Source organism: Coregonus lavaretus (assembly GCF_964263955.1).
Source record: "Coregonus lavaretus genome assembly, chromosome: 10".
Taxonomy (NCBI): Eukaryota; Metazoa; Chordata; class Actinopteri; order Salmoniformes; family Salmonidae; genus Coregonus; species Coregonus lavaretus.
In genome coordinates this window covers 42,815,666-42,843,333 of record NC_139997.1, presented here as the reverse complement: position 1 = coordinate 42,843,333, position 27,668 = coordinate 42,815,666, and the positions used below count along the sequence as shown (strand labels likewise).

Below are 27,668 nucleotides of genomic sequence, written 5' to 3'. Positions count from 1 at the left end.
AAATGTATGTGGCCCTAAGGTTTACTAACTCCTTTCTGAGAATATTGTCTATCTTAGGCTAGTTATGACATTGTTATTAAGTCATTATACATGTACATTACATCCAATTTTTCATGTTAACCATCCTAATAAGTCTGTACAAGAAAAGGGAGATAGGCTGTGTATTTCATTGGCTGCTTTAATAGTTACAGATAACCTAATTCACTCCATATACAAGACAGATATTTACAGTTCATATTCCAATACATCCTTTTTCCAAAAGTATTTATTTACATTTGTTTTTCCTCAAGGGTCAGTGCAAAATAATCTTTGAATTTAAACATTTTACAAAAGTACATTAAATTAATAATAAATCAAAGAAAAACAACTAAATAGACATAAAACAAAAGAAATAAATCATTCAGTAGTATTCACTGCATCAAGCTTTTCAGGGGGACAATACTGAAAATGACCACCGCAACAGTTGGCTAAGGTTAAAAATGTTTTTAAAAATTAGACATCAGAATACGCATCATTCTACCATCATAGGCCAGGTAGAGTGGGTAGATTTCTGTCCAGTTGTTATAATCAGTAATTTATTTACCAAATAAAGCATATACCTCAACAAGACTTTTAAGACCGAGCAGAAATGATAGCTGTGTGTTGTAATGGATATACTATAGCTCAAGGCCTAAACAGTTTGATTTTTTTTCTCCATCTGATTAGATTCAATTCAACTCCTATGTTTCACATAGAGTGTATGTCAATATAGTTACAGTAAATACAATGTCTTCCAAAGCTCGGAGGGAAAAGCTACCTATTCACTTGTCGCATAACGGTAAGGTATAGCCACTCATAAACTGTCAAATGTCCCACTCTGCCTAAATCAAATACCTCATACCTATGGCATTCAGAGAGATGCAACATTATCCACAACTTCTGCCCTTCGAAGTTGTGATCTCATGACTTGCATAAAGAATTGTTAAATTGAGCACAATGATAAAGTATGATATAGCCTGTTGGTGGCACTACTGTAATGACACAGCTGTTGATGTGATGGGATAACATCACAATGTTGTGATGGCACAGACTGATATGTTGTTAGAATGGACCTGCACACATAAATGGTACAAGCAGATTCTACAGGAAGATTCTCTCAGATGGGCGAGAGTGAGGCTTTGTTCTTAGCAGACCTGACATGATAAACAAACACAAAAGACAAAAGGTACATTGCAATGCAAATACATACAGTTCAGAAACACTGAATATAATCCAGGACTATCGGTCTGGAGTCTAAATAATGTACATTTGAGGAGGACAACAAAAAAGGGAATTTTCTAAAGAGACATTTTCGAATTGTTACATTGGATTTGACTACTGTCCAAAGCAGGGTATGATGAGGTAGTGAGAACACTTGCTTCTACTGCAATCATTTTTTGTATTATTCAATGAGGAGATTTCTCAGTTAAATTTCACTATATCAATTGTATTATTAACTGCAGAGCGTACCAATCAAAATGTGTTGAAACATTAATGGCATATTCCAACTGACATTGGTTTACAAACAAAAACACAGTCCCACATTTGTCACATCTGGCCTAGGACCAGAACTATGGGCCTAAGCATTGTCACCCTGCAACAAGATGTTGGTGCCAAAACAAACCAATATACCCTCCATTTTGTTTGACATCGCTAGCGAGAAATAACTTGAGTACCATTGCTTGAAAAAAGGTCCATCCACTATGAAGAGGTGTAAAAATGGTTTGTTGTCCACTTCTAACCACCAGGGATGATTTCTAAGCTTCAGCTCAACTCAACCTGAGAGATTTCTGAGTTAAATAGTAAGGTGGTTTTCTAGCACAAGCATGTCGATGAACCGGCAACACATTGACACATATCAACAGACAGTCCTTTACTGAAGAACACAGTACTTCTTATAGTCAGACTCAAAGTCCTCGTCCATGCTAGTTGTGTCGGCCATCTTTTTGCCGTCAGTTTTGGGCATGAACAGAGAATAATCCACTCCCTGCTGCTCGTAGAACAGGATATAGGCAGAGTCTGCATCAATCTCCTCTGACCGCAACTCCTGAACACAGAAAACACAGTGAGGCTTTGTTTATACTTCTGAACTTTAAATAACTGAGTTGCAGATGACAATGGACACTGCATCACAAAGCAGAGATATAAGTTCTGTTTTTGGCATACAAACTCAGGACTTCGCTTACCTTACAGCTACTGTCGTTGTAACAGTACCACTTTTCATTTGGGTTTTTGGCATATGTCACATAGTGGCCTCCTCCTAGGATCCCTGAATGGCACTGCAAAACCAAAAGTGATTGGGGGTTAGAGGATATTTCAGATGGTAGATAGACAGTCACTTTGCTCTACTGTGTCTTCAGGTTAGAAGAGTAATATTCTTACAGAGAAAAACAAATATTTGACCCACTTAAAACTTACTGAAATTGCATACAAGTTGTACATGGGATCCAGGTAGATTTTGTCTCTTTGGCCATGAGAGGCCTCCAGATCCATGCTGTCCTCGGTGTAGCCATTGCTCTCTAGCTCAGACATTGTGTTGTCACATTCCCTGGCCGTGTCCTCACCAGAGGTGGAGTCACTGAGGCCTTCTCCCCTGCTCCCCATCCCAGTCCTGCTGGCCTCCAGCTCCATGGGGCTCTCCCTGCCACTGTCCAGGCTCTCCTTACTGAGGGACAGCTGGAACCTGCTTCCCAGGGGAAACACCCGCCCACGGCCCTGCCTCCTGCCCTCACTCTGAGGGCTGCAGTTGGGGCTGACGTCTCTGCTGGGGGGGGTGCTGGCCATCCTCCCTGAGCACAGAGAGTCTGCAAACAGACACATACATTCATAGAAGAACGCCTCTTTAAAATAATAAGTGGGATATGACAGGTACATCTGAAACCAGTCAAGACTCTATACAAACCTTTCCCATTGTTGAGAGTCAGGGCAGAGTTACAGACAGTGTCTCCACCCCCAGACTTTGGCACTCCTCCCTCGGTGTCGTGTAGCTCCTCCCCCTGCTCGTCCCTCCAGCTCTCTTGGCTTTGGTCTGCATCTCTCGGGGTCAGGAAAGCACTGGGGTCAAACGTCTCCCTGGGAAACCTAACAATCTTCTGGGATTTGATCCACCGCCCATTCATAAACTGGAACCGTTTTAAATGAACTATCTGCAATTCAAATGGACAGAATAAAGGAGTTTTAGAGTGGGTGGTCCTGTGCAATTTTGCACTTCAGACATAGCAGACATTTTGATTGGGGGTTTATTCATTTATATTTGCATATAACTGTTGCCTATTGACACAAACATGAATAGGGAGAGGACTGGGAAGTTAATGCAGAGGGAATGAGCTGTATGTCTGACCAGGATGGGCGGCAGCCTCCACAGGTCCAGTTTCTTGGTGGCCAGGCGGTGGGTCTTGCACTTGGAGCAGTAGTAGAGCTCATCCTCTCCCAGCTCTTCCTCACTGGTAAAGGCCTGCAGACAGCTGTCAAGACTGATGGGCTCTGCCTGGGCCTTGCGACTCTGTTCCACACTGGGGTGCTCCTCCACTATCTGCAGGACACACACATTACTTAGTGTATGTAGTATTTCCATTAGATATTTAATAAATACATTGATATGACCCCTAGGGTTCCACTGCTGCTGTTATCCTCAGCCTCTTGTCTCTCTTACCCTCTCCTGAGAGGTCTGGTAGCGGAGGTGCAGAGCAGTGGGGTCCCAGTCCACAGTCATGAAGGCATTTCCCACAGCAGCCCTGTCATCATTACACTCCACTGTGCAGCCTCTGCAGAACCTGAGGGGGACAACAACACAGGGTATCAATTAACACATTCTCTATCTTCAACCGTATTGTGATATGTTGTACTGTGTGACAGACTTAATTACCTGTACCATGGACACCAAGCGCAGGAGTTGCCATCTTTCTGCACCACACGCAGGGTGAAGGGATACTGGTAGCCCATGCTGTCATCACTGTGTGTTGACACCCCCAAAAAATCAATAACACACACATACACACCGATCAGCATCACACACCTGTACCTTTAGGATAACACTGAGCACTGCAAAGCCACCTGACAGAACACAGAGAGTGGTCTGGAGAGACTGACCAGTCCTGGGCATGGTTGCTGGCCTCCTGAGGGGGCAAAGGACTGGCCAGGCGGGACACCTGGGTCCACACAGCATCATACAGGTCCCTGGTCCTGGTGTGGACTGTACATGGCACGATCAACGGCATCCCAAACAGGCTGGGGCGATTCTTCTGACTGGACAGGAAGTATAACTCTGCCCGCATCTAGGAAACAAACACAAATAACACATTGTTTAGAAGTGAGCATTATATAGACTGACTTATCTTGATGCACTGCTAATCTTCTCTCCATCTTTAGCCCATCCTGCAGTTCTTACCATCTTCCTGTGGATGGCGATGATGTACCCAGTGAAGGGGCTGTCCGGAGGGGGCACCACGTGGCCGTTGGGGAGACCGTTAGCAAGGCTGCCTTCTGTGCCACAGGGCACGACGGTGCTGGGCATGCCCTTGGGGATCAGTCCCAGGTTCAGAGAGTTACTGTCAGTTACCATGGTAGCGTTCCCATAGGCTAGGGCTTGAGCTTCTGGAGATGACACGAAAAACAAACATTTTCCAGTGTCAAAGTATCTACCTTTTTCAACTGTTTTATAGAACCTGTGCATTTGTTTACATTCCAAGATGTGCTCGTTTGCTACTTCATTGTATTCTAAACCTCTTTCATCACTTCTTACTGATTGCCTTTAAAAAAGAGCCTTCTGACAAAGGCTTTGATTGAATACATTTTAAAAGTGGCTTATGTTAAAGGCTGAAACATTGCTGATAAACAGAAGAACCAATCGGTATACCATCTGTTTGTGTGGGGGTGGACACCACAGACGTGGGTGCGCCTGGCACCGGGATCTCAAACGCACACAGGAAGCCGCTCACTGCCCGACAAACTTTCTGGTTGTCCAGTGGAAAATTCTAAAAATTGGGTAGACAGACAATCAATCACTAGTCTATGTGCAGACGGTGATATTGACAGTGTGATGGATGGATGTACAGTGCTGGAGGATAGATGATGGCTCTACCTTGATGTTGGAGGCATGGACTTCAGCCAGGAGGATCTGCTCAGGATTCAGGCAGCAGAGCTCACTCAGGAGTCTCTTCAGGCCTGTGTACTTCTCATCCGCATTGAGCCGGAGCCCATACCGCACTGGGCATGACCCATCCAGCTTAATGACTGGACAGAGGAAGCAAAGAGCAAAGTGTTGCAGAGGCACAGGATACAATATACTTTCTCTCACAAGACAACAGGAACAAATGAGGTTTCTATTCAACACCCCATTGTTACTGTAAAGCTCAGAGTCTAGTACAGGAAAGGGTGGACAGGCGACAGACTTCCTGAGACGCATCTCCAATATTATGCTAATTTTTAATCTTTTGGAATATATCTTCTGGATGTTGCACTGTAGTACTGTATACACTGGATTTCGCTACACCCGCAATAACATCTGCTAAATATGTGTATGTGACCAATCAAATTTGATTTGATTTATAAGGCTCACCTATGATCTCTAAGTGCATGGAGTTATCCATGGGCAGAGGGAGAGAGAGGAAGTTGAAGGGATCAAAGCGTGCACTGACGTGGCCACAGGTCTTGCACTTGACCTGTGACCTGAGCTGGCCATGGAACAGGTCCACCACGATGGAGCGGTTCCTCCTCAGGTGATTCTCCCACGCCTGGGGGAACACAACTCACCATCATCACACCAGACAATAATATACGGCTTTTAGCAGACACTTGTATCCAAAGCGACTTACTGTCATGCGTGCATACATTTCACGTTTGGGTGGTCCTCGGGAATCGAACCCACTACCCTGGCGTTACAAGCACCATGCTCTACCAACTGAGCTACAAAGGACAACTTCTAGCAGTTCAAGATGGCACAGAAAGCTAATATTACACCTCCAAATCAATATTTATACTCCAACAGCTACATGATGTGATTCACCCAAGGCCTTATTTCTGGATCTCCCCACCATGAAGATAGGAACAGTGTGTATAAACTCTGACCTCAGAAGCCACCTCCCAGTCTGGTCGTCCGTCGCTGTCCTTCAGCTCCACGTAGGGCTTCTCGTGAACACGGTTCAGGTCCTCGTGAAGGCCGTCCAGTAGGAAGGCCAGCAGCTCCTGGGAGTCCTGCTGCTGGAAGCCATTGAACCGGGGGGCGTATTTCGCTATCGTCCACTGAGGGAAGAGACGGAGGACAAGGAGAAAAGGGAAAAAGACAACCATTTGAGTTTTTAGGTTGGTAGTCTGTACTTTTTAGGTTGGTAGTCTGTAGTGTTATTTGGGGGTGTCAGTTGGAGGCTTGTAAGTGGACATACTCTGAGTTTCAGAGGGGCCAAGTTCTTCTGTGTTCCACTCCACAACTCCTGAACCAGATCGCCATAGCACTTGGCCATGTGACCACGCATCCCAATTGGATTGGTCCTGTTATGGAGACAAACAGCACAAATTAAAAAGAAACTCGCACATCCATTTCTGCTTGCTGTGGATTTATTTGACCAACATTTTGCCCAAAGAGTATAATAAGCTTGTATAATAATACTTTCTTGTATAATAAGCATGTATTCTTTTAAGTCTAAAATAATGCACACACATACCTGTTGAGCTCGTAGAGGTAGTTTCCTGAGGTGAAGTAGTCTGTGAGAGGCTTGGTGTTGCTCACACACTGGATACTGGAGTTCATGAAGCACGTGTTGCCAAGGTTGCTCAATCCAGTAGCACCTTTCTCAGTAGGGACTGTGAACAACAGGAGGAGGCAACAGTCTGAGGAGGTTATTCAACCATCAAAAGCTCCTACAGCAGTCAGTATGACCCCTTTAATGTTTGGAGAAAGCAAAACAAGTATTGTCTGACAGACTTATCTATAATACATCAAAGTACCAATCAGCTCAGTTAATGTTAAATTATCAATAAGGAATACATATGCAGTAATGGGCATACCATTGTGTCTATTCATCCTGTTGCTGTTAGCGATGAAGGACATCTCCTCAGGCCAGCTCATGTCCTTGTTCCGAACTGATGAACACAAAAGAAACCATCTTCATCTTCTCATCCTGACAATAGATGATGGAGCCATTCAAACACAGAGATTCGTTATGCATACCTTCTATGACCACATACTGTCCATTTGGGATCTTCAACCCCTCCAGGGAATGGTCTTCATCATCAAGGAGGGTCAGATAATTCTGTGGATAACATTGTTTTGAAAGAAATGAGAGATTGTTGAACTGTAACATTTTTGTGATTGCATTTGTGTTTGCATTTGAGTTTGAGTGTTTACTGTGCACTTGTGCAGGTCTGTGTTTGCAGTGCAGGGTTCTCCCCAGGTTTTCATAACAAGGTGGTGCTGAGGAGTCAGTCGAGGGGGAGGTCCCAAGGAGGGCTGTGGCTCCTTTTGGACTCAGAGATTTGTGTGTTTTTGAACACCTGTAACTGCAATTTCCTGCAATCTAGAGCCTTAAATGATAACAAATAAAGTAGCAAACACTGACTGGTTAAGTGCAAATGAATTATTGAATATTTTTCACAGTATTTTTCCTAGAATTATTCTACTAATTTCATTACTCAATGGTCAACAGAACAGGGACCATAGGTATGTCCAGGCAAGAGCAATTCAAGTAATTCACAGTGTGTGTTCACTGTGAGTGTGTTTACATGTTGTTGTTTTTTTGTATTTTTTTTATGCATAGTGGTGCAGCCAAGTCCACAAGGTGGCACAGTGCCCCTCTTACATTATTTGGGTAGAACCTTGCAGTGTATGTTGATGAAGGGTCAACCTTCTGAGTCACACCCACCTCATCGTTGTAGAGCCACAGGCGCATCTCTTCCTCCTTGATGCGGAGTCTCTGGGACAGGTATTCATGGATGTCCTTGATGGTGCCCACCCTACTGAAACAGCCCGTGTAGACCAACACACGCTTTAGGGGGGCACTAGGAGAGGGGACGTTACCTGGGGGAGGACAGGGAGCAACCATTGATACATAGAGCACTGCTCTGCACACATGATTGGTAAAAAGCACAGGAAAAGTCGTGGTAGCATATTCACAGACTATGTTGCTGTGGCCAAATGCTCTGCCATATGAGGCCCAGATCCTAATTTGTGATCTGCACACTTAGCTTATCGCGTATACCATTCATTGACGTCAATGGAGCGTGCATATTTTAGGATATTGCCCTGAGTGTCACAGATAAAACGGTGTGCAAGGCCTAAAATTAACACCCACCACCTGCCAAATGCAGGTAGATTTTGGCATTGGCAGGTAAGACATCTATTTCACCAGCCACATTGGCGGGTGGTCAGGGCTCCACTGTGCGAGCATTTCACTCGCATTTGTGAATAACAATAGTCAAGTATAAATGCTGCAGTAGCTGTTTTCAAAATATTTCTGCCATTTTGTTTCATAGCTGGTAAATGAATCGCACAAAGTCAAAAGAACTTTGAATCCTATTTAGCCTATTCCACCTCGCGCTGCAACACTGCCTGGCTGGGGGCTGAGCGCATGTGAAGAGCTGAGTGAAAGATTCATTTTTAGAAGCGCTGCGCACAGGCATAAAAGTTTGTCTAAGTTTGTCTAACTGAAGTGAGACTTTTTGTCCTCGTGTTTCTTGGCTACTGACATTGTTTTGTTCACAAGCTAGGTTGTTTTTCTATGTTTTAGTTTCAACTGCTAGCGAAGAGAAGACAACGCTTCTACTAGTCAGACTCAATCTCACAGGCACAAACATGACTAGTCGTGCTACCACGGTAACCCCCCGCCCTTACAGGGGCAGGTGAAAATATTTATCTAATCTGTGATATTTTGGTTAAAAGACTCAGGTCACAAAAAAATAGTAATTAAACAATATACCACATTAGTTACTTCTTACTAGTAATACATTTATTGTTTTAGAAATATTACAAAGCATGTTCATCCGTTTTGTTAGTGTAATTTTAGCGGCAAAAATATATTTTGGCTGATTTCTTTATCTACCTGCCACAGTGGCTGGTGGACCAAAAAGTTAATTTAATGCCCTGATAGTGGGAACCCACACAGAAATGACCTCACATGACTGAGATGTTTATGTGTTCCTGTGCTGCCCCAAGTCTTGTGACCAATGTTCCCTCTAAGTGCCTTCCTCCTCCAGGACTGCTGCAGAAGAAATGCCAGCCCGTGCAGAGAACTCTAGTGATTCAACTTTACTAGTTTGCCCCGTTACATATTTCCTTAAACAGATCAATGTTTCCCTCTAATGTGTGAATTATGTTATATAATATCAGCCCCTTTCAATGCAACAAACCAAACCAATTCTAACTTTGTAAGATTGATTCGTGATTGTGTTGTAGGCTGAATGCATCTATTGCACAAGCAGTCTTTCAATCATCCACAGTCGGGAGTGGACTTGCTTTTGAGATCAAAATGCTGAATGGCACTGACCCTGGACACTCTTGGGGCAGAAAGTCACTAGGGCACTGTGCTATTCTTGTCCCTCCTTTGCTTTGTAACCTTTGGGGAAGTGCTGGAGACACATGCAGGGGAAGCTCTTACCCATATTGACCCAGACGTTGTTCTGGGGGGTGCGGGCGGGGGGCTGCTGCTGCCTCAGGAAGAGCAGGTGTCGGGGGAACAGCTCCAGCTCAGCACAGTCTGTCTTGGTGTTTCTGATCACCTGGGAATGCCAACAGGAGAAAAGGGGAGGGGATGGGAATGTGAGGTTATCACAATATCAGGATTATGACAAGCATTTCGCTACACCACAAGCATTTCGCTACACCCGCAATAACATCTGCTAAATATGTGTATGTGACCAATAAAATGTGATTTGAATAGGGATGATAATGGTGACTGTTTAAGGGCAAATCCAACAAGTGGTCCTGCTTTACAGAGTTGAACTGTACGTACCGGCCTGGGGAGACTCAGGTTGGCTCCGTACCAGTGGTAGAGTGCCCTCCACACAGGCTCTGGCACAACCTCAAAGTCCCGGCCTAGAATCAGAGACGGGGAGCACCTCAGTAGGCCCCCCTCCATGGTCAATGTGGGAGCCTGGGGAAACAGTTCAAGAGGGACAGGTTTAAAACTGAAACAATATGGCAAGGTCAGTTTGAGGAAGAGGAACATTCTAATCTCTAATTGAGTCTATCCCTTTCCACAGTTTTGTTTGTGGTGCCTAACGTACCTTTAAGGGCTCTGATGTGACCAGAGACTGGTTATCGATGGCCCCAGGCCTTAGAACCACCATGTTCCCATCAGCCCCCAGGAAGCACTGGTTGTCTGTGTCTGGGGTGTCATGCAGACGGGCAAAGCAGATATCCGTAGCAGTCGAGCCCAGGGGAAGAAGGCCTAAGGAGAGCAAATTAATGGTTTTCAGTGACATTCAGTGGTAAACTCACTCTCAGCACACAGTGTGTAAGTCAAGTCAGGTATAATGAGTGGTAAATTCACTTATTATTAAGCTATACTAGTATCCAACTGTTTTGCTAATACTAGTGTAACACTGGGTGCTGAGAATTCTTAGCCACTCACTGCCGGTGGTGGTCTCGGAGGCCTCTGATGCACTGGAGATGTTGTCAGCGAACTTCTCCTCTGGGAAGCTGTGGGAGCTGGCCATGCTCTCCCCCTCTGGGCCTTGCTCCGCCCTGGCCTGGGTTCCGGTCCCTACACCACTCCTCACCGTGCCAAACACTAATGGCTGCTCCACCACGATATGCTTGTTGTCCTGGAAGAGATTCCAACAACCAAAATCACATCAGTAAAGAATGGGCACAGTATGATAAACAGATGATCATGGTGTCAAGCAGTGAAAAAGCCTTGCTTACATATTTGACGTAGTCCCTCCACTGCTGCCACCATGGCACTGCTATGAGGAACCAGTAGTCTCCTGGCTGGAGGCCGTGTCTGCTCGCCCTCTCCAACCAGCCCCTGCAGACACGAGTGAGTGAGTTTGTGAGTGTTAGATTGATTGATGAGGGGATAAGTAAGCATGTGTATGACAGCAGGAAAGGACAATGACATGGTGACACAGACACACATACCTGATTATCTGTCCCTCCTCTTCAGGGGAAGCAGGCCGCAGCCCCAGGACAATATGGCACACCTAGTGACCAACACGATAGCAGAAGACTGGTGATCCAGCAGAACAATAAAAGCATGCACAGCACATAATGGAGACCAAAGTAGAAACACACAGTGGCTGGCTCTTACCTGAAACAGCAGGTTGAGGAACTCATTGGCAAATGCACTCTTCACACTCCATATTTGGTAGTCCTCCAGGGTCAAATGCCCTTGCTAAAGAACACAATAACCACCAATAGCCGGTTTCAAAATTTTCTGACAACATTAAAGAAATCTGTATGAATGCCAAGTCATGCAAGCAGTAAGGTAATACCTTAGTGGTGTCATGCTCCTTCAGGATGTCTTCCACAATGGTATGGACATTACTGTGCGCTTCCTTAAGGGACAGAGGCAGGGTAAGGCTTAGGTAAGAAACCAGAGTGGTAATGGGACAGGTTCAAACAAACAAAACAATCTAATTACAAACATTACAACAGTTATCATTCTCTACAGTATGTCCATCATATGTCCAGTCTGGCCAAATGGAACTTACAGGTAGAAGATCTGTGCGATTGTCTTTCCACACCTCCAGTAATGCCCCAACCATTTCTGTGATTTCCTCTCGAGACAGAAGCCCATCATGGTCAACATCAAACACTTTGAAACAGACTGGGGAAAAGAAACAAGGGGAAAGTCACACATTGAAACTGTCAATGTGATGAAAGAATGACAAACAGCAAGGCTTAGTGCTTGTGTATCTACTTACACTTCTGTCTCTCTGCCAAAGGCCCTCTGCAGCAAGCAGATAGTCCACACGAGATTTCCTTAAAATCTATGTGATTGTCCCTGTTTTCATCAAAGGCATGAAACAAACCTACACAGAAGGAGAAATGGACGTAACGATCGCCTTCAAAAGAAGTATCCAATAAATCAAATCCACATCCTGCGTATTCTCTTACCTTCACTTAGGGATGTATGAATAGGGGGAGAAATTAAAGGGACAAAGGTTTCCAGGTCAAATCGTCCGGTCCGAGACTGAGCTTTCAGCAGCCAGTATCTCTTCTCCAGGTCAATGATATCTGATTCCTCTACTGCAAGAGAAAATCAATAAGTGGCATGACAAGACTAGAGATCAAATCTGACCCCTAGCCTATTATTTATTAAAAACTGGGTGGTACGAGCCGTGAATGCTGATTGGCTGACAGACGTGGTATGTCAGACCGTATACCATGGGTACGACAAAACATTTATTTTTACTGCTCCAATTACATTGGTAACCAGTTTATAATAGCAATAAGGCACCTCGGGGGTTTGTGGTATATGGCCAATATACCACGGCTAAGGGCTGTATCCAGGCGTTGCGTCGTGCTTAACAACAGGCAATTATGTGCAAAGCTGTGTGCAAAGCTGCCATCAAGGCAAAGGGTGGCTATTTGAAGAATCTCAAATATAAAATATATTTTGCTACATGATTCCATATGTGTTATTTCATAGTTTTGATGTCTTCACTATTATTCTACAATGTAAAAAATTGTAAAAATAAAGAAAAACCCTTGAATGAGTAGGTGTGTCCAAACTTTTGACTGGTAGTGTATCTCCCAAAGGATCAGGATGACAGTCACTCACAGTGTGTTACTCCAGCCAAGGTCTGGTAGAAGGTGGGTGTGTCACTATCGTCTGTCAGGGTGACACACACCCCACTGGACAGGAGCCAGCGGGAGAAGGTGAAGGCATCCTTGTTGCTCAGGAGCCAGCTCTTAAATTTCTCATAGTTTACCTTCTCACCCTGGTAAAGAAAATAACAAGAGAGATCAACATATTGACAGGACCTCCACTAAGCCTTGAACAAAGGTGCAAAACACATACTGGAATTATCTTCTTATGTCAAGTAGCATTAGCAGCCATGTGCACTTGGTTAAACAGATAACAGAAGTCCTGTCAGCAGCTTACAATTAGATAAGACATGAGGATACATTAGGATATGTGGCATGTTTGTAGTGAACAAAAGTTGCAGATTAAAATTGACCTGGTAAGCGAGTAATAGCAGATTTGCACCCACCCTGGCGGTCATACAGTATGTGAAAACATGGCTGTCAAAATGTGTGTTTAAAACAGTAAAATACAGGTAACTGCCAAAATAAAGGAAATACTTGAGTAAATGAGGGATACAAAACCTATTGAAAGCAGGTGCTTCTACGTGTGGTTTCTGAGTTAATTTAGCAATTAAAATTCCATCATGCTTAGGGTCATGTATAAAAATGCCCAGTTGCCCATTATTTTAGATACCGTGGATAGAAGAAGAGATCTTAGTAACTTTGAAAGAGGGGTCTCAAAGGAGCATAGGGGGTTTAAAGGGTGTGTGTCTCAGTCACCAGATCTCAACCCAATTTAACAATTATGGGAGATTCTGGAGTGGCACCTGAGACAGCGTTTTCCACCACCATCAACAAAACTCCAAATTATGGAATTTGTCATGGAAGAATGGTGTCGCATCCCTCCAATAGAGTTCCAGACACTTGTAGAATCTATGCCAAGGCGCATTGAGGCTGTTCTGGCAGCTCGTGGTGGCCCAACTCCCTCTTAAGACACTTTATGCTGGCATTTCCTTTATTTTGGCAGTTACCCGTACATATTCATTCAAATAAGGCATATGAGCTAACCTCAGAGAAACACTTCCTAAGAGAAAGTGGGATCTCTCCATCCACAGTCTGTAGCATGCTTTCCATGTCCTCTCGCGTTGCATGATTGCCAGAATCACTGGCAAACAGACTGAAAATATCTGAAGGAGAGCCACAAAAGAAGTTTAGCCTGATATGAAACTCTGTCACAGGTGACATTCACAATGGGGGTCCAAAAGAGGGGTCCATTTGTGTGAAGAGGGTCTATTTGTTAAAACTTCACATATTGTATACAAAGCCTTTGTTTAAAGATTATTCTCAGAGATCCTATTAAATTATTATGTCATTCTATGATTATTCTTGCAATTACATGGTCAACACAAACATCTATAGTGGTTCCATCAGTCTGTCTGTTACAATACTCACATTTAGCTTTTTCCTCATCACGTCCTCTAGTCAAGAGAACCAGGCCAACAATGAGGTTGTTGAAGTGCAGGCCTTTAGAGGTCCCACCGAATGAGCTGTATATCACCTAGAAACAGAGGAAGGGAGCTGGGTTCAATTCAGGTAAATATGTCAACTTATTCCTGTCCAGTCCTGACCTACTTTATTTGACGGATTGTTTTTTGGAGAGTGAGTGCCCTCTTAGAAATCGATAAAAACGTATATTATCTTAGATAACCCTGTCAAGTGGACTAAAATGTAATTAAAATATGCCAGCTTAGCTAGCTAGTTTGCTAAATTTGTGCTCTTCTGATATGAGTCTATCGGCTACAATCTCTCCCGAGTCATTCACCTTAAAAAGCACAAGAAAGAGAATTGACACCCACCATCTCAGATTGTTCTGAAATCATTTCGGTAGTTAGAAACAGATAAGCGTTCCTGAAACATTTTATTGAAAGACCATTTGAACTCTGAGAAATTAAGCTAATTGAGTGCATCAAATTGGCCATTTTAAATGTATAAGATTCATATAATATTCAATAAATATAGTACCTAACATCCGATTTGGACCCAACTTTTTTCTAACAATGAGTAAGACATGAGGAATCCAAAGAAATTGTCAAAAGCCACTCACGGAAGTTGGGTACTACCCAGGTAGAGGGATAGGCTCAGGGATTTTCAACCTCATGAGCAACATTTTTACTGGTTGAGAATACATTGAGTGTGTGGCCTATTCCCTTCAAAAAAGGTCTGGAGCAGTTAGACCTTTTCCAGTGAACAAGCAAACCACTAGGCTACAGCAGTTCTAATGGTTTTAATGGTTGTGGTCTCTAATGGTCTTCAAAAGGTAAATATCCCAAAAACACACTGCATTGTGTTTTGCAATAGTTTCTATTGGTGAGTGGCTTAAATTGTTTATATAATGGTGTATTGCGTAGGTTTAATGGTTTCTAATGGATTTAATGGTAAATGTTCTAATTGGTTCTTTTTTTTTTTTATAGGGTTGTCACGCTCAGCATTTCAGCCACTTGCCAATTGCTCCAACGTTTTGGGCTAGTAGGAAATGTCTTCATGAGAATTGCACCATAGGGAAAGACCTCAGAGTTGCCATTCATTGGACTATTCAAGGAAAGTTAGTTTGAAGCATTTTAGGTTGCTAAAAGAAGGACAAACTAAATTGTTTTCATGGAGGACAGGTTTGACTTGTGAGGATGACCACACAATTTGCTTTCATCATGAGCAAAAGCTATTGATTATCTACCCAAACTTCCAAAGAAAATGTTGTGATTCATTTAATAAACACATGAAAGCAGTAAATAGATCACTCAGAAGTAAATGTGTAGGTGGCTAAGAATTAAGGGAATGTTCAGTGACAATGTCATCCCTGGAATGAAACTGTGTCCATGATGTCACATTGCTTTCAATGAAAAAAGTGACAATGGAGAGCCACATAATTAATCTGGTCATGATGTTGAGGGGCTGCTAAAAGAATGAAGTCCTGTCTTGACTCCAGTTTAAGTGACATTGGTGTAAGTCCACTACGGCTCCATGGAGTGGCATCTCATTCCAAGGTATGCTGTGCAAAAATAAATCTTCACGTGCAGATGAAGTTCAAAGATGCACAATCCACCATACATCAGCAGGCTGCTCAATCTGTTAATGTATCTCCTGAGGAACTGGCGCCTCAGAGCAGCCTGAGATCTTTAAAGAAATTCAGCAAAATGCTGAAGATCTTGACAGGCTCGTTTACTTAATGAAATAAAAACTAATTATCCAGCAGAAAGTAAAAGATTCAAAAATAATAATGGCTCCACCATCATGGTCTATAGTCAAAACTAAAGAGGTCTTTAATGTCCGTGTTTACATATGGGCAGCAAGAAAACTGGCTTCAGAGAAAGGTATCATGGAGTTGCCAAAGCAGAAAACTGGAAAATCATTGCCAAAGAATGGAGGATTTGGTCATTAGATTCTACAATGACAATGTAATATATAGTAGACTTATGCCAGGGGAAAAGGATTTTGTCAAATTCAAAGTTCATGAGCAGAAGAGACTCATTCTGTGCAACCTTAAAGAACTGTATGCAGCTTTCAAAAATAAATGTCCAGTATACAAAATAGTTTTTTTCCAAATTATGCAGTCTATGTCCGAAGCATTGTGTGGCAGTCAGCTCATCTGGAACACACTCTGTGTGTATGTACAATACACCAAAATGTCACTAATGCTAAATGCAGTTAAGGTGGATAAGGACTGCCATGCATTAGTGGACCTGATGGTGTTGTGCATAGATGTGATGTGAAAGTGTTTATCATAGAACAGGACATGGAAAATGTGCACATAGAACTCAGTGAAAGACACAAGACCTCTGCCAGGAACACGCAGCTTCCATCACTTTGTTCCACTCTCCAAAAGCCTCATCAAGAGTCTCCAGTAACCAGGTTTCCATCCAACCATTTCATGCGACTGAATTACCTGACGCAAGAAAAAAGTCACGACCGGGCTGATGGAAACAGGATATGCAGGTACAAATTTATAAATGCCGACAGACAATTTGTTCATTCGACATGGTGTCAGTAAAATGTGTTATGCGAGAAATTGCAGTGGAAACGCATTTATGGGCAAATATTGATATAATAACCATCAAATCGAAGTAAACTTGGAGTCACGCGATATGTTGTGTGGTCCTCTCACTACGACTTGGGAAACCATGCAGTTTTGTAGGCTACAGATGAAATAAGTTATGATGAACTTCACAGGGTGGTCAAAGTGCATTTGATGTGCTTGATGCTCCTTTAAATAGCGAGGGTCTTATTCTAGTGACATGATGATCGATGCTTGGCAGCCGTTTGACAAATAAAAATGATATCGCTATATCCATAATAATTTCAATATAGGTAGCCTACCCGTACTGTATCTGCGAGCTGTTGGCTAGAGCCATCAGTAGCATTAAATGCGATGAATACCCATTTAACTTGTATTTTTCATTCGGTACATAGGAGTTTAACTGCAAAAGTTATTTTTATGTGCACTACGTCAAAACGCACACTTTTATCCACAATACGTCAGTTTTATGGAAACATCTCTGGTGGGAAAAGGCGCATATTGTTTAATGTAGATTTTAGAATATTTGCATGAAAATCTGTCACAAATTGGATGGAAACCTAGCTACTGACATTAAGTTTGACTTAGTCCTCGTAAAACCCATAGATGAGTATACAATGGTGAATGTGCGAGCATCTGATTTTCTAGTTTGCTGCTTTGATGATGAATACTGGATTGTAATTGTGGATGATAACATGGACATAAAAGGTGAAATTAACGCATCCCAAGTTATCCAGCAAGGTTCTTTTCTTGGCCAAATAGAGAGAACACATGTTATGTTCCAAAAACAAGCATAATCTGCACCATTAAAGGGATACTTCATGCTAGCAGATACCCATAGACTTCCAGTCATTGAGCTAACGCTAGTTAGCATTGAATCACAAAACTACCTCTTAACTTCTTTCATACTGGACACACAAAAATGGTATCCACAAGTTCATCTGACTCTGGGGAAGTAGATAAAGGGCCTCATTGACAAAATCCCGAAGTATCCCTTTAAGGCACCAACCACAGCAACGGGTCATCAATATAATTTAGGATATGGCGACATCACTGCAATAGATGCACTGAAGAAAGAAAAGAAAGTGAAATAATTAACTGAAGAATGAGTAGTCCTCAATGTGGTTTTATTTTCATATGATTTTTCTTTGAGATAGTTAAAATAGTTATAACTTTAACGATTCACTCTACATGTATAAATCATTATCATCTGAATGTTATGTTTTGAAATAACATTGAGGTGGATTTTTTTTTAAACACTTTTACCTAATGACAGGAACAGCACCATCTAGTGGTCAGAATATGTTAATCAGGTTGTTTGATGGGCCATAAACCTAACTTCAATGACTAATTTCTCTGAACGGGGGGGGGGGGGGGACATCAGATTAACAAGGAATACATTACAAAGGATGAAGAAGCAATACTCCCAAGCCACAGCTCCATACTACTTGTCAGACATGGAGAACTGATACTGTATACTGGTTGTTGGGGTGTGATTGGCATGGGGTGTGGGGATCTGTGGGTGGCTTTTCACCATTACTTTGGATTCTTCATGTCTGGAAAGAAGTTTGGTCAAAATCGGATGTTAGGTACTATATTTATTTAATATTATGTGAATCCTATCAATTAAAATGGCCAATTTGGGTGCAATCAATTAGCTTAATTTCTCAGATAATGTTGCAAGAATTAGAGGTCTTCACGTGTCCAAAAAGGAGGAGGGAGAGACAGCAACCAACCAACCTGACTCGCGCTATAGTAGACTAATAGCTTCCATAGCTAGGTTATTTATCATCAAATATGATTACGTAGTACCTGTCTTGACTGTGTCGAACCGGGAGAAGCTAGTTAAATTAGCCAACGTTAGCTAGCTAGGCTAACTGAGGAAGCAGTGCATGCGCTTTCTCATCCTATTGTTAAGTGATCATGCCCTCGAAGCCGGTGTTTGGAGGATATATTGGCACGGGTGTTGGTAACCCGTTATATAACGGGATACCAACATATTCAAATAATGATTGACATATTTTCATTAACTTACTATTTCATCCTTCCACAATATATAGTCCCAACACAAATCTAGGGTTGCTACCCAAGCCGGCTGGTCGTTCATTCTATCGGTTCGGTTGCTAGAGACGCCTATCCTTCTCCTTTAACTTTTAATTCCATCTTCCATCGATTAGATATCTCCTAACTTTTGCCACACACGGAGCGAGGCTCTATGGCTGTAGCCTATTGCCGCTTTGATGACTTATGATTGGCCAACAACAAGCTACATGCGCCACTCTCGTGAAAAACAAATTATAAATTATAACATTTCTCTCTCGCTCTCTCTCTACTGCAACAGTCGCGTTCGGCCTTCCTGACAAGTCAGTTAAAATTACACATACCCGAGACCTATCACAATCATATCAGATCCAAACCAGACTTGTGACATTATTTAGAATTCTGGATCCGGACAGGTGGTCTCGGGTACAGGTGGATCCGTGAAGACCTCTAGCAGGAATGCTAATCTTATCTGTTTCTAACTACAGAAACGATATAAGAACAATCTGAGATGGTGGGTGCCATGGCTTGCTGAAATGACATGGAGACTCTCCCATCAGACCTCATGTAACACCGGGGCCGTCTTGTCTGTTGAACTAGGCTCACCTCAGCAACCCTGGGTGGTACGACGTCTCCCAGCACCTCCCTGAGGAAGCACTGCTGGCTCATGTAACAGGACAGGCCACTGGTCCTCCTGAAGGCATCCTTCAGACGCTGGAGCTCCACATCAGTGACTGGGAGGGTTAGAGACACAGTGATTGTGAGGAATATACACAATCGCTTTTCTGTAAATTAAACATGGACTGTATGGTCAGGCAGAGCATTAAACCATGGTCACCAATACAAGCTTAGGCTATCTTCATAAACCAAACCTACAACCACGACTACCATGGCTGTTAAATTGTATTACTATAGCAACTATCATAACTAATCAGTAATTGCGGGAAGGTTTATGTCTGCCACCCAGCCATATTTGTAAATGCTTGCAAGTGCTCAGCACTACAATAGAGTACTGGCAGAGCCACATACACCACCATCATCAATAACAACAACAGTATACTGCTAGTTAGCTACATCAGCTGTTAGCTATATGGCTTTTCTAGGTCCCTGATTGCACAAGTTCCAGCTCTAGGCTAGGCCTGAATATCATAACATAACATAAATTTAAACATTGGCACAGCACCAGACAGACACAATGTCAACAATACAGTACAGGAAGAGACACAAATACACAAACAACATTAGTATACTGCTAGTTAATGTTAGCTCTGTCAGCTGTTAGCTAGCTATACTGAACCAAAATAAACGCAACATGCTACAATTTCAATGATTTTACTGAGTTACAGTTCATATAAGAATCGGTCAATTGAATTAAATTAATTAGGCCCTAATCTATGGATTTCACATGACTGGGCAGGGGCACAGCCATGGCTGGGCATAGGCCCACCCACTGGGGAGCCAGGCCCAGACAATCAGAATTAGTTTTCCCCACAAAAGGGCTTTATTACAGACAGAAATACTCAGTTTAATCAGCTGTCCGGGTGGCTTGTCTCAGACAATCCTGCAGGTGAAGAAGCCGTATGTGGAGGTCCTGGGCTGGCGTGGTTAAACGTGGTCTGCGGTTGTGAGGCCGGTTGGACATACTGCCAAATTCTCTAAAACGACGTTGGAGGCGGCTTATGGTAGAGAAATGAACATTACATTTTCTACCAACAGCTCTGGTGGACATTCCTGCAGTCAGCATGCCAATTGCACGCTCCCTCAAAACTTGACACGTCTGTGTCATTGTGTTCTGTGACAAAACTGCACATTTTAGAGTGGCCTTTTATTGTCCCCAGCACATGCTGTTTAATCAGATTATTGATATGCCACACCTGTCAGGTGGATGGATTATCTTGGCAAAGGAAAATGCTCACTAACAGGGATGTAAACATTTGTGCACAAAATTTGAGAGAAATACGTTTTTTGTGCATATTAAACATTTCTGGGATCTTTTATTTCAGCTCATGAAACATGGGACCAACACTTTACATGTTGCGTTTATATTTTTGTTCAGTATAGATAGCCTTAATAGGTCTGTGATTGCACAGTAGGCCAAGCTCTAAAACTTTAGGCTTGGGTTCCACAACTGGCTATGGTTTTTTATATATACAGTTGAAGTCGTAAGTTTACATACACTTAGGTTGGAGTCATTGAAACTAGTTTTTCAACCACTCCACAAATGTATTGTTAACAAACTATAGTTTTGGCAAGTCGGTTAGGACATCTACTTTGTGCATGACACAAGTACATTTTCCAACAATTGTTTACAGACAGATTATTTCACTTATAATTCACTGCATCACAATTCCAGTGGGTCAGAAGTTTACATACACTAAATTGACTGTGCCTTTAAACAGCTTGGAAAATTCCAGAAAATGATGTCATGGCTTTATAAGCTTCTGATAGGCTAATTGACATCATTTGAGTCAATTGGAGGTGTACCTGTGGATGTATTTCAAGGCCTACCTTCAACCTCAGTGCCTCTTTGCTTGACATCATGGGAACATCAAAAGAAATCAGCCAAGACCTCAGAAAAAAAATTGTAGACCTCCACAAGTCTGGTTCATCCTTGGGAGCAATTTCCAAAAGCCTGAAGGTTCCACGTTCATCTGTACAAACAATAGTACGCAAGTATAAACACCATGGGCCACCCAGCCATCATACCGCTCAGGAAGGAGACGCGTTCTGTCTCCTAGAGATGAATGTACTTTGGTGCGAAAAGTGCAAATCAATCCCAGAACAACAGCAAAGGAACTTGTGAAGATGCTGGAGGAAACAAGTACAAAAGTCTCTATATCCACAGTAAAATGAGTCCTATATCGACATAATCTGAAAGGCCGCTCAGCAAGGAAGAAGCCACTGCTCCAAAACCGCCATAAAAAAGCAAGACTACGGTTTGCAACTGCACATGGGGACAAAGATGGTACTTTTTGGAGAAATGTCCTCTGGTCTGATGAAACAAAAATAGAACTGTTTGGCCATAATGACCATTGTTATGTTTGGAGGAAAAAGGGGGTTGCTTGCAAGGCAAAGAACACCATCCCAACCGTGAAGCACAGGGGTGGCAGCATCATGCTGTGGGGGTGCTTTGCTGTAGGAGGGCCTGGTGCACTTCACAAAATAGATGGCATCATGAGGAAGGAAAATTATGTGGATATATTGAAGCAACATCTCAAGACATCAGTCAGGAAGTTAAAGCTTGGTCACAAATTGTTCTTCCAAATGGACAATGACCCCAAGCATACTTCCAAAGTTGTGGCAAAATGGCTTAAGGACAACGAAGTCAAGGTATTGGAGTGGCCATCACAAAGCCCTGACCTCAATCATATAGAAAATGTGTGGGCAGAACTGAAAAAGCGTGTGCAAGTAAGGAGGCCTACAAACCTGACTCAGTTACACCAGCTCTGTCAGGAGGAATGGGCCAAAATTCACCCAACTTACTGTGGGAAGTCTGTGGAAGGCTACCTGAAACGTTTGACCCAAGTTAAACAATTTAAAGGCAATGCTACCAAATACTAATTGAGTGTATGTAAACTTCTGACCCACTGGGAATGTGATGAAATAAATAAAAGCTGAAATAAATCATTCTACTATTATTCTGACATTTCACATTCTTAAAATGAAGTGGTGATCCTAACTGACCTAAGACAGGGAATTTTTACTAGGATTAAATGTCAGGAATTGTGAAAAACTGAGTTTAAATGTATTCGGCTAAGGTGTATGTAAAACTTCCGACTTCAACTGTATATATAAACTCAGCAAAAAAAGAAACGCCCCTTTTTCAGGACCCTGTCTTTCAAAGATAATTCATAAAAATCAAAATAACTTCACAGATCTTCATTGTAAAGGGTTTAAACACTGTTTCCCATGCTTGTTCAATGAACCATAAACAATTAATGAACATGCACCTGTGGAACGGTCGTTAAGACACTAACAGCTTACAGACGGTAAGGCAATTAAGGTCACAGTTGTGAAAACTTAGGACACTAAAGAGGCCTTTCTACGGACTCTGAAAAAGAGTTTCTACGGACACTTTCTACGGACACCAAAAGAAAGATGCCCAGGATCCCTGCTCATCTGCGTTAACGTGCCTTAGGCATGCTGCAAGGAGGCATGAGGACTGCAGATGTGGCCAGGGCAATAAATTGCAATGTCCGTATTGTGAGATGCCTAAGACAGCGCTACAGGGAGACAGGACGGACAGCTGATCGTCCTCGCAGTGGCAGACCACATGTAACAACACCTGCACAGGATCGGTACATCCGAACATCACACCTGCAGGACAGGTACAGGATGGCAACAACAACTGCCCGAGTTACACCAGGAACGCACAATCCCTCCATCAGTGCGCAGACTGTCCGCAATAGGCTGGGAGAGGCTGGACTGAGGGCTTGTAGGCCTGTTTTAAGGCAGGTCCTCACCAGACATCACCGGCAACAACGTCGCCTATGGGCACAAACCCACCGTCATTAGACCAGACAGGACTGGCAAAAAGTGCTCTTCACTAACGAGTCGCGGTTTTGTCTCACCAGGGGTGATGGTCGGATTCGTGTTTATCGTCGAAGGAATGAGCGCTACACCGAGGCCTGTACTCTGGAGCGGGATCGATTTGGAGGTGGATGGTCTGTCATGGTCTGGGGCGGTGTGTCACAGCATCATCGGACTAAGCTTGTTGTCATTGCAGGCAACCTCAACGCTGTGCGTTACAGGGAAGACATCCTCCTCCCTCATGTGGTACCCTTCCTGCAGACTCATCCTGACATGACCCTCCAGCATGACAATGCCACCAGCCATACTGCTTGTTCTGTGCGTGATTTCCTGCAAGACAGAAATGTCAGTGTTCTGCCATGGCCAGCGAAGAGCCTGGATCTCAATCCCATTGAGCACGTCTGGGACCTGTTGGATCGGAGGGTGAAGGCTAGGGCCATTACCCCCAGAAATGTCCGGGAACTTGCAGGTGCCTTGGTGGAAGAGTGGGGTAACATCTCACAGCAAGAACTGGCAAATCTGGTGCATTCCATGAGGAGATGCACTGCAGTACTTAATGCAGCTGGTGACCACACCAGATACTGACTGTTACTTTTGATTTTGACCCCCCCTTTCTTCAGGGACACATTATTCAATTTATGTTAGTCACATGTCTGTGGAACTTGTTCAGTTTATGTCTCAGTTGTTGAATCTTGTTATGTTCATACAAATATTTACACATGTTAAGTTTGCTGAAAATAAACGCAGTTGACAGTGAGAGGATGTTTATTTTTTTGCTGAGTTTATATATAACACAGTACCAGTCAAAGGTTTGGACACACCTACTCATCCCAGGGTTTTGTTGTTGGAACATTGCTGCGGGGACTTGCTTCCATTCAGCCACAAGAGCATTAGTGAGGTCAGGCACTGATGTTGGGCGATTAGGCCTGGCTCGCAGTCTGCGTTCCAATTCATCCCAAAGGTGTTCGATGAGGTTGAGGTCAGGACTCTGTGCAGGCCAATCAAGTTCTTCTACACCGATCTCGACAAACCATTTCTGTATGGACCTCCCTTTGTGCACGGGGGCATTGTCATGCTGAAACAGGAAAGGGCCTTCCCAAAACTGTTGCCATAAAGTTGGAAGCACAGAATCGTCTAGAATGTATTTGTATGCTGTAGCGTTAAGATTTCCCTTCACTGGAACTAAGGGGCCTAGCCCGAACCATGAAAAACAGCCCCAGACCATAATTCCTTCCCCACCAAACTATGGTTGGCACTATGCATTCGGGCAGGTAGCGTTCTACTGCCATCTGCCAAACCCAGATTCGTCCGTGGGACTGCCAGATGGTGAAGCGTGATTCATCACTCCAGAGAACGCGTTTCCACTGCTCCAGACTCCAACGGCGGCGAGCTTTACACCACTCCAGCCGACACTTGGCATTGCGCATGGTGATCTTAGAAGTGTGTGAAGCTGCTCGGCCATGGAAATCCATTTCATGAAGCTCCCGACTAACACAGTTCTTGTGCTGTTGCTGCTTCCATAGGCAGTTTGGAACTCGAGGACAGGCGATTTTTACGCGCTTCAGCACTCTACGGTCCCCTTCTGTGAGCTTGTGTGGCTACAACTTCACGGCTGAGCCATTGTTGGTCCTAGACGTTTCCACTTCACAATAGCAGCATTTACAGTTGACCGGGGCAGCTCTAGCAGGGCAGAGATTTGACCAAATTACTTGTTGGAAAGGTGCCACGTTGAAAGTCACTGAGCTCTTCAGTAAGGCCATTCTACTGCCAATTGTTTCCTATGGAGATTGCATGGCTGTGTGCTCAATTTTATACACCTGTCAGCAACGGGTGTGGCTGAAATAGCCGAATCCACTAATTTGAAGGGGTGTCCATATACTTTTGTATATATAGTGTTTAATGAATATGTCAAATTGAAACACTGAGGGGGTTCGATTAATCTCGCCCGGGTGCCCATGAAGGTGTGTTTGGCATCTGATGAAAGTTGATTTCATTCGATTTGGAGTTGGGCTGCCTCCGGGGCGTGAGCCAGGAGCCCCTTTCAAAGCCCCCGCGATGTCAGCTCAAAACAAAGGTCACATAATTAAGCACATGTAGTAATTAGTAGGATTCTGTGTTTTCCCATGCAAAAGTTATTGCTTTTGATAAAAATGCTTAATCTGCCTTCCAAATGCAAATAGTTCGAAAATTTAAACATTTATGGAAAGAAATGTATGTTTCTGGACGATGCCTTGTTGATAAAATGACTGAGCGGCACAGATTACTGTTCGATTTGAAAATGGCGCTCCTCCCCGTTTTCGCCCGATTACGTGACTGGCCTTTGCCCGATGCCCCGCGTCTCAGCATAATCGAATACGCCCATCCACACATTACCACCAAGCAGACACAATGTCAACAAACAGCTAGCGTTGACGTTAGCCTCTCAGTGCAGCGGCTACTTGGTGTCATAAATGTACTTCTAGTTGACAGAAATGCAGATAGCTCTAGGTCTTAGTTACCAGTCGTTGGCCTCTACCTGATCCAGAGGGCAGTAGCATTTTTAGGGTCAATAAGATAGCCTTCTGAAAAAAAATTACGTCCATTGTGGTATGGGTCAGATTGACCCGCAGTTTAAACACACTCAAGACAGTCAATTTTGATTACATTGGAAGCTGACAGTCTACCTTGACTTCGTTGTGGTGACGGTAACAATACTATGTTACCATCTTTAGACTTCCATGTCCTCTCTTCTCTGGATGATGGTTGTTGCATGCTCTCGCTCTCTCTCATCTGATGGAGGGGATGTATGGCAGACTCCTCCTCTGAATCCTCTTCACCAAAGAAAAATTCCCAATCTGGATCATCAACAGCATTGTCCTCTATCTCTGAAATATCCTCTCTCTGAAACCTATTCTTCTATTTCACTGTCACAGTCCAAAATTACTGATAAGGCTTCATTGACAAAATATTTTGGAGCTCATTTTTGATTGTCTGTGTCAGAGGTCTGCTGCTCTCGCACTGAGAAGAAGCTTGGGAAAGCTCCTTTTCACCCAAACATAATTATAAAAGTGCAACCAGAACCAGTCAAAACAAAATACATCAAAGACACTTGTTTATTTTGGACCTGTGCAACTATCTATACTCATAAAAGCCTCCGGTCAAAATGACCCACAGCATCATGTTTGTATACACAATCTACACATACATTCCACAACACATCAGTGTGTCCACATTTTGCAGTTAGGTTCATGACCCTAAATGAGGAAAAGTCATTTAATTTCACGAAGAAAAAGAGAGGTTAACCAGTATTTTAGACAACTCAAAAGTGGAAATGGGTCAAATTGACCCACAACATAATAGGAGGGTTAATTTACCTAGCTAACAGCAGGACTGCGCCTTATTATTGCTAGCTAGAAACTAGCTTGCTAACTTAATTAGTTAGCTAACCTGGACCAGCTAGTATATTTTAATTACACCTTAGTTCACTTGACACGGTTATCTAGCTAGTTAGTTGCCTGTCCCAATGTTGTTCGCCATCTATAGCTAATAACGTTAGTTACACATTCCCCATCCAACAGTTAACGTCAGCTAGCCTTAGAGACAGCTAGCCAGGTAGCTAATGAAGCTAACGCTAGTGTTTACATCTAACTGGCTGGCTAGCCAAGGTTAGCAACTCATCAATTATATTACCTCTGTTGATGGCCTCTTCGTACGAGAGGAAACCTATCCTTGACTCTTTGGCTCCCATGTTTTACTCATTTCATAGCAACAGCTTAACAAATATAATAGGATGTTAGCAACTGCTTTATTCGTTTAGCTTGTACACTGCTGTCAAATCTATCTAATGACGTTGCAAGCTAGCTAGCTATGTGTCTACTGACGCCTTGCCAACACCACCCCCCCCCCCCCCCCCCCCCCCTGAGTCACGTGATCACCAGTCAAGGCCCTTTAATTATTTCAGGAATGTGCGTTTACATATTCAAGACTTACTGACTAGCTATTTAGTAAAGCTTGTATTTATTGCCAAAGAATAACGGACACAGATTCATAATGTACAAACAAGTTTAATATCATTATAATTTAATGGTGGTGCATTGGACTATGCAGTGGCGGAGTCCTAGCCTGGGTAGCAGTCTTGTTAGCTAACATTCCACGCCTACCTACTGGCATTGGAATGTTAGCTAACAAGACTGCTACCCAGTCTAGCAGAGTCCTGCTGGAGCCCGCGTTACATACACAAGCCAAATAACGTTCATGCACTGATGATGATGTCAATGTTTACATGTTAGTGCTGAGCGATTAATGCTTTTTGAGGTCGTTTCGGTTTAATTATTAAACAATATACACTGT

At 43.2% G+C, this 27,668-nt stretch overlaps 1 protein-coding gene across 3 annotated transcripts; it reads right to left on the bottom strand.

The window, feature by feature from the left end:
• Positions 1 to 162: 162 nt before the first annotated feature.
• On the bottom strand, positions 163 to 27,222 carry LOC311135754 (ubiquitin carboxyl-terminal hydrolase 32-like). Of its 3 annotated transcripts, none has more exons than XM_084169799.1 (35): positions 27,009 to 27,184; positions 26,003 to 26,149; positions 19,416 to 19,543; positions 14,153 to 14,258; positions 13,769 to 13,887; positions 12,735 to 12,894; positions 12,068 to 12,199; positions 11,875 to 11,982; positions 11,662 to 11,777; positions 11,443 to 11,505; positions 11,259 to 11,342; positions 11,090 to 11,151; positions 10,874 to 10,976; positions 10,581 to 10,773; positions 10,234 to 10,397; positions 9,960 to 10,100; positions 9,606 to 9,726; positions 7,875 to 8,029; positions 7,184 to 7,265; positions 7,021 to 7,095; positions 6,678 to 6,816; positions 6,399 to 6,504; positions 6,085 to 6,258; positions 5,576 to 5,750; positions 5,099 to 5,250; positions 4,874 to 4,991; positions 4,406 to 4,611; positions 4,108 to 4,292; positions 3,884 to 3,970; positions 3,671 to 3,791; positions 3,359 to 3,550; positions 2,921 to 3,164; positions 2,437 to 2,822; positions 2,205 to 2,297; positions 163 to 2,065 (listed from the first exon to the last, which is right to left on the bottom strand). In XM_084169799.1, the coding sequence occupies exons 1-35, from the start codon at positions 27,064 to 27,066 to the stop codon at positions 1,892 to 1,894; spliced, it is 4,869 nt and encodes a 1,622-aa protein (XP_084025925.1). In that variant the 5' UTR covers positions 27,067 to 27,184; the 3' UTR covers positions 163 to 1,891. The 3 variants fall into 3 exon arrangements, with proteins under 3 accessions (XP_084025925.1, XP_084025926.1, XP_084025927.1); XM_084169800.1 differs by having other exon boundaries at positions 4,874 to 4,970; XM_084169801.1 differs by lacking the exon at positions 26,003 to 26,149 and having other exon boundaries at positions 27,009 to 27,222.
• Between the last annotated feature and the right edge of the window lie 446 nt (positions 27,223 to 27,668).

Bases quoted from the DNA above. Each gene is read 5' to 3' on its own strand.
- LOC311135754 (XM_084169799.1), bottom strand. From the start codon at position 27,066: ATGGGAGCCAAAGAGTCAAGGATAGGTTTCCTCTCGTACGAAGAGGCC. The intron at 10,774-10,873 runs GTAAGCAAGGCT...AATCTCTTCCAG, and splicing joins GGAGGGACTACGTCAAATAT to GACAACAAGCATATCGTGGT. The intron at 4,992-5,098 runs GTAGAGCCATCA...CCCAATTTTTAG, and splicing joins TCCATGCCTCCAACATCAAG to AATTTTCCACTGGACAACCA.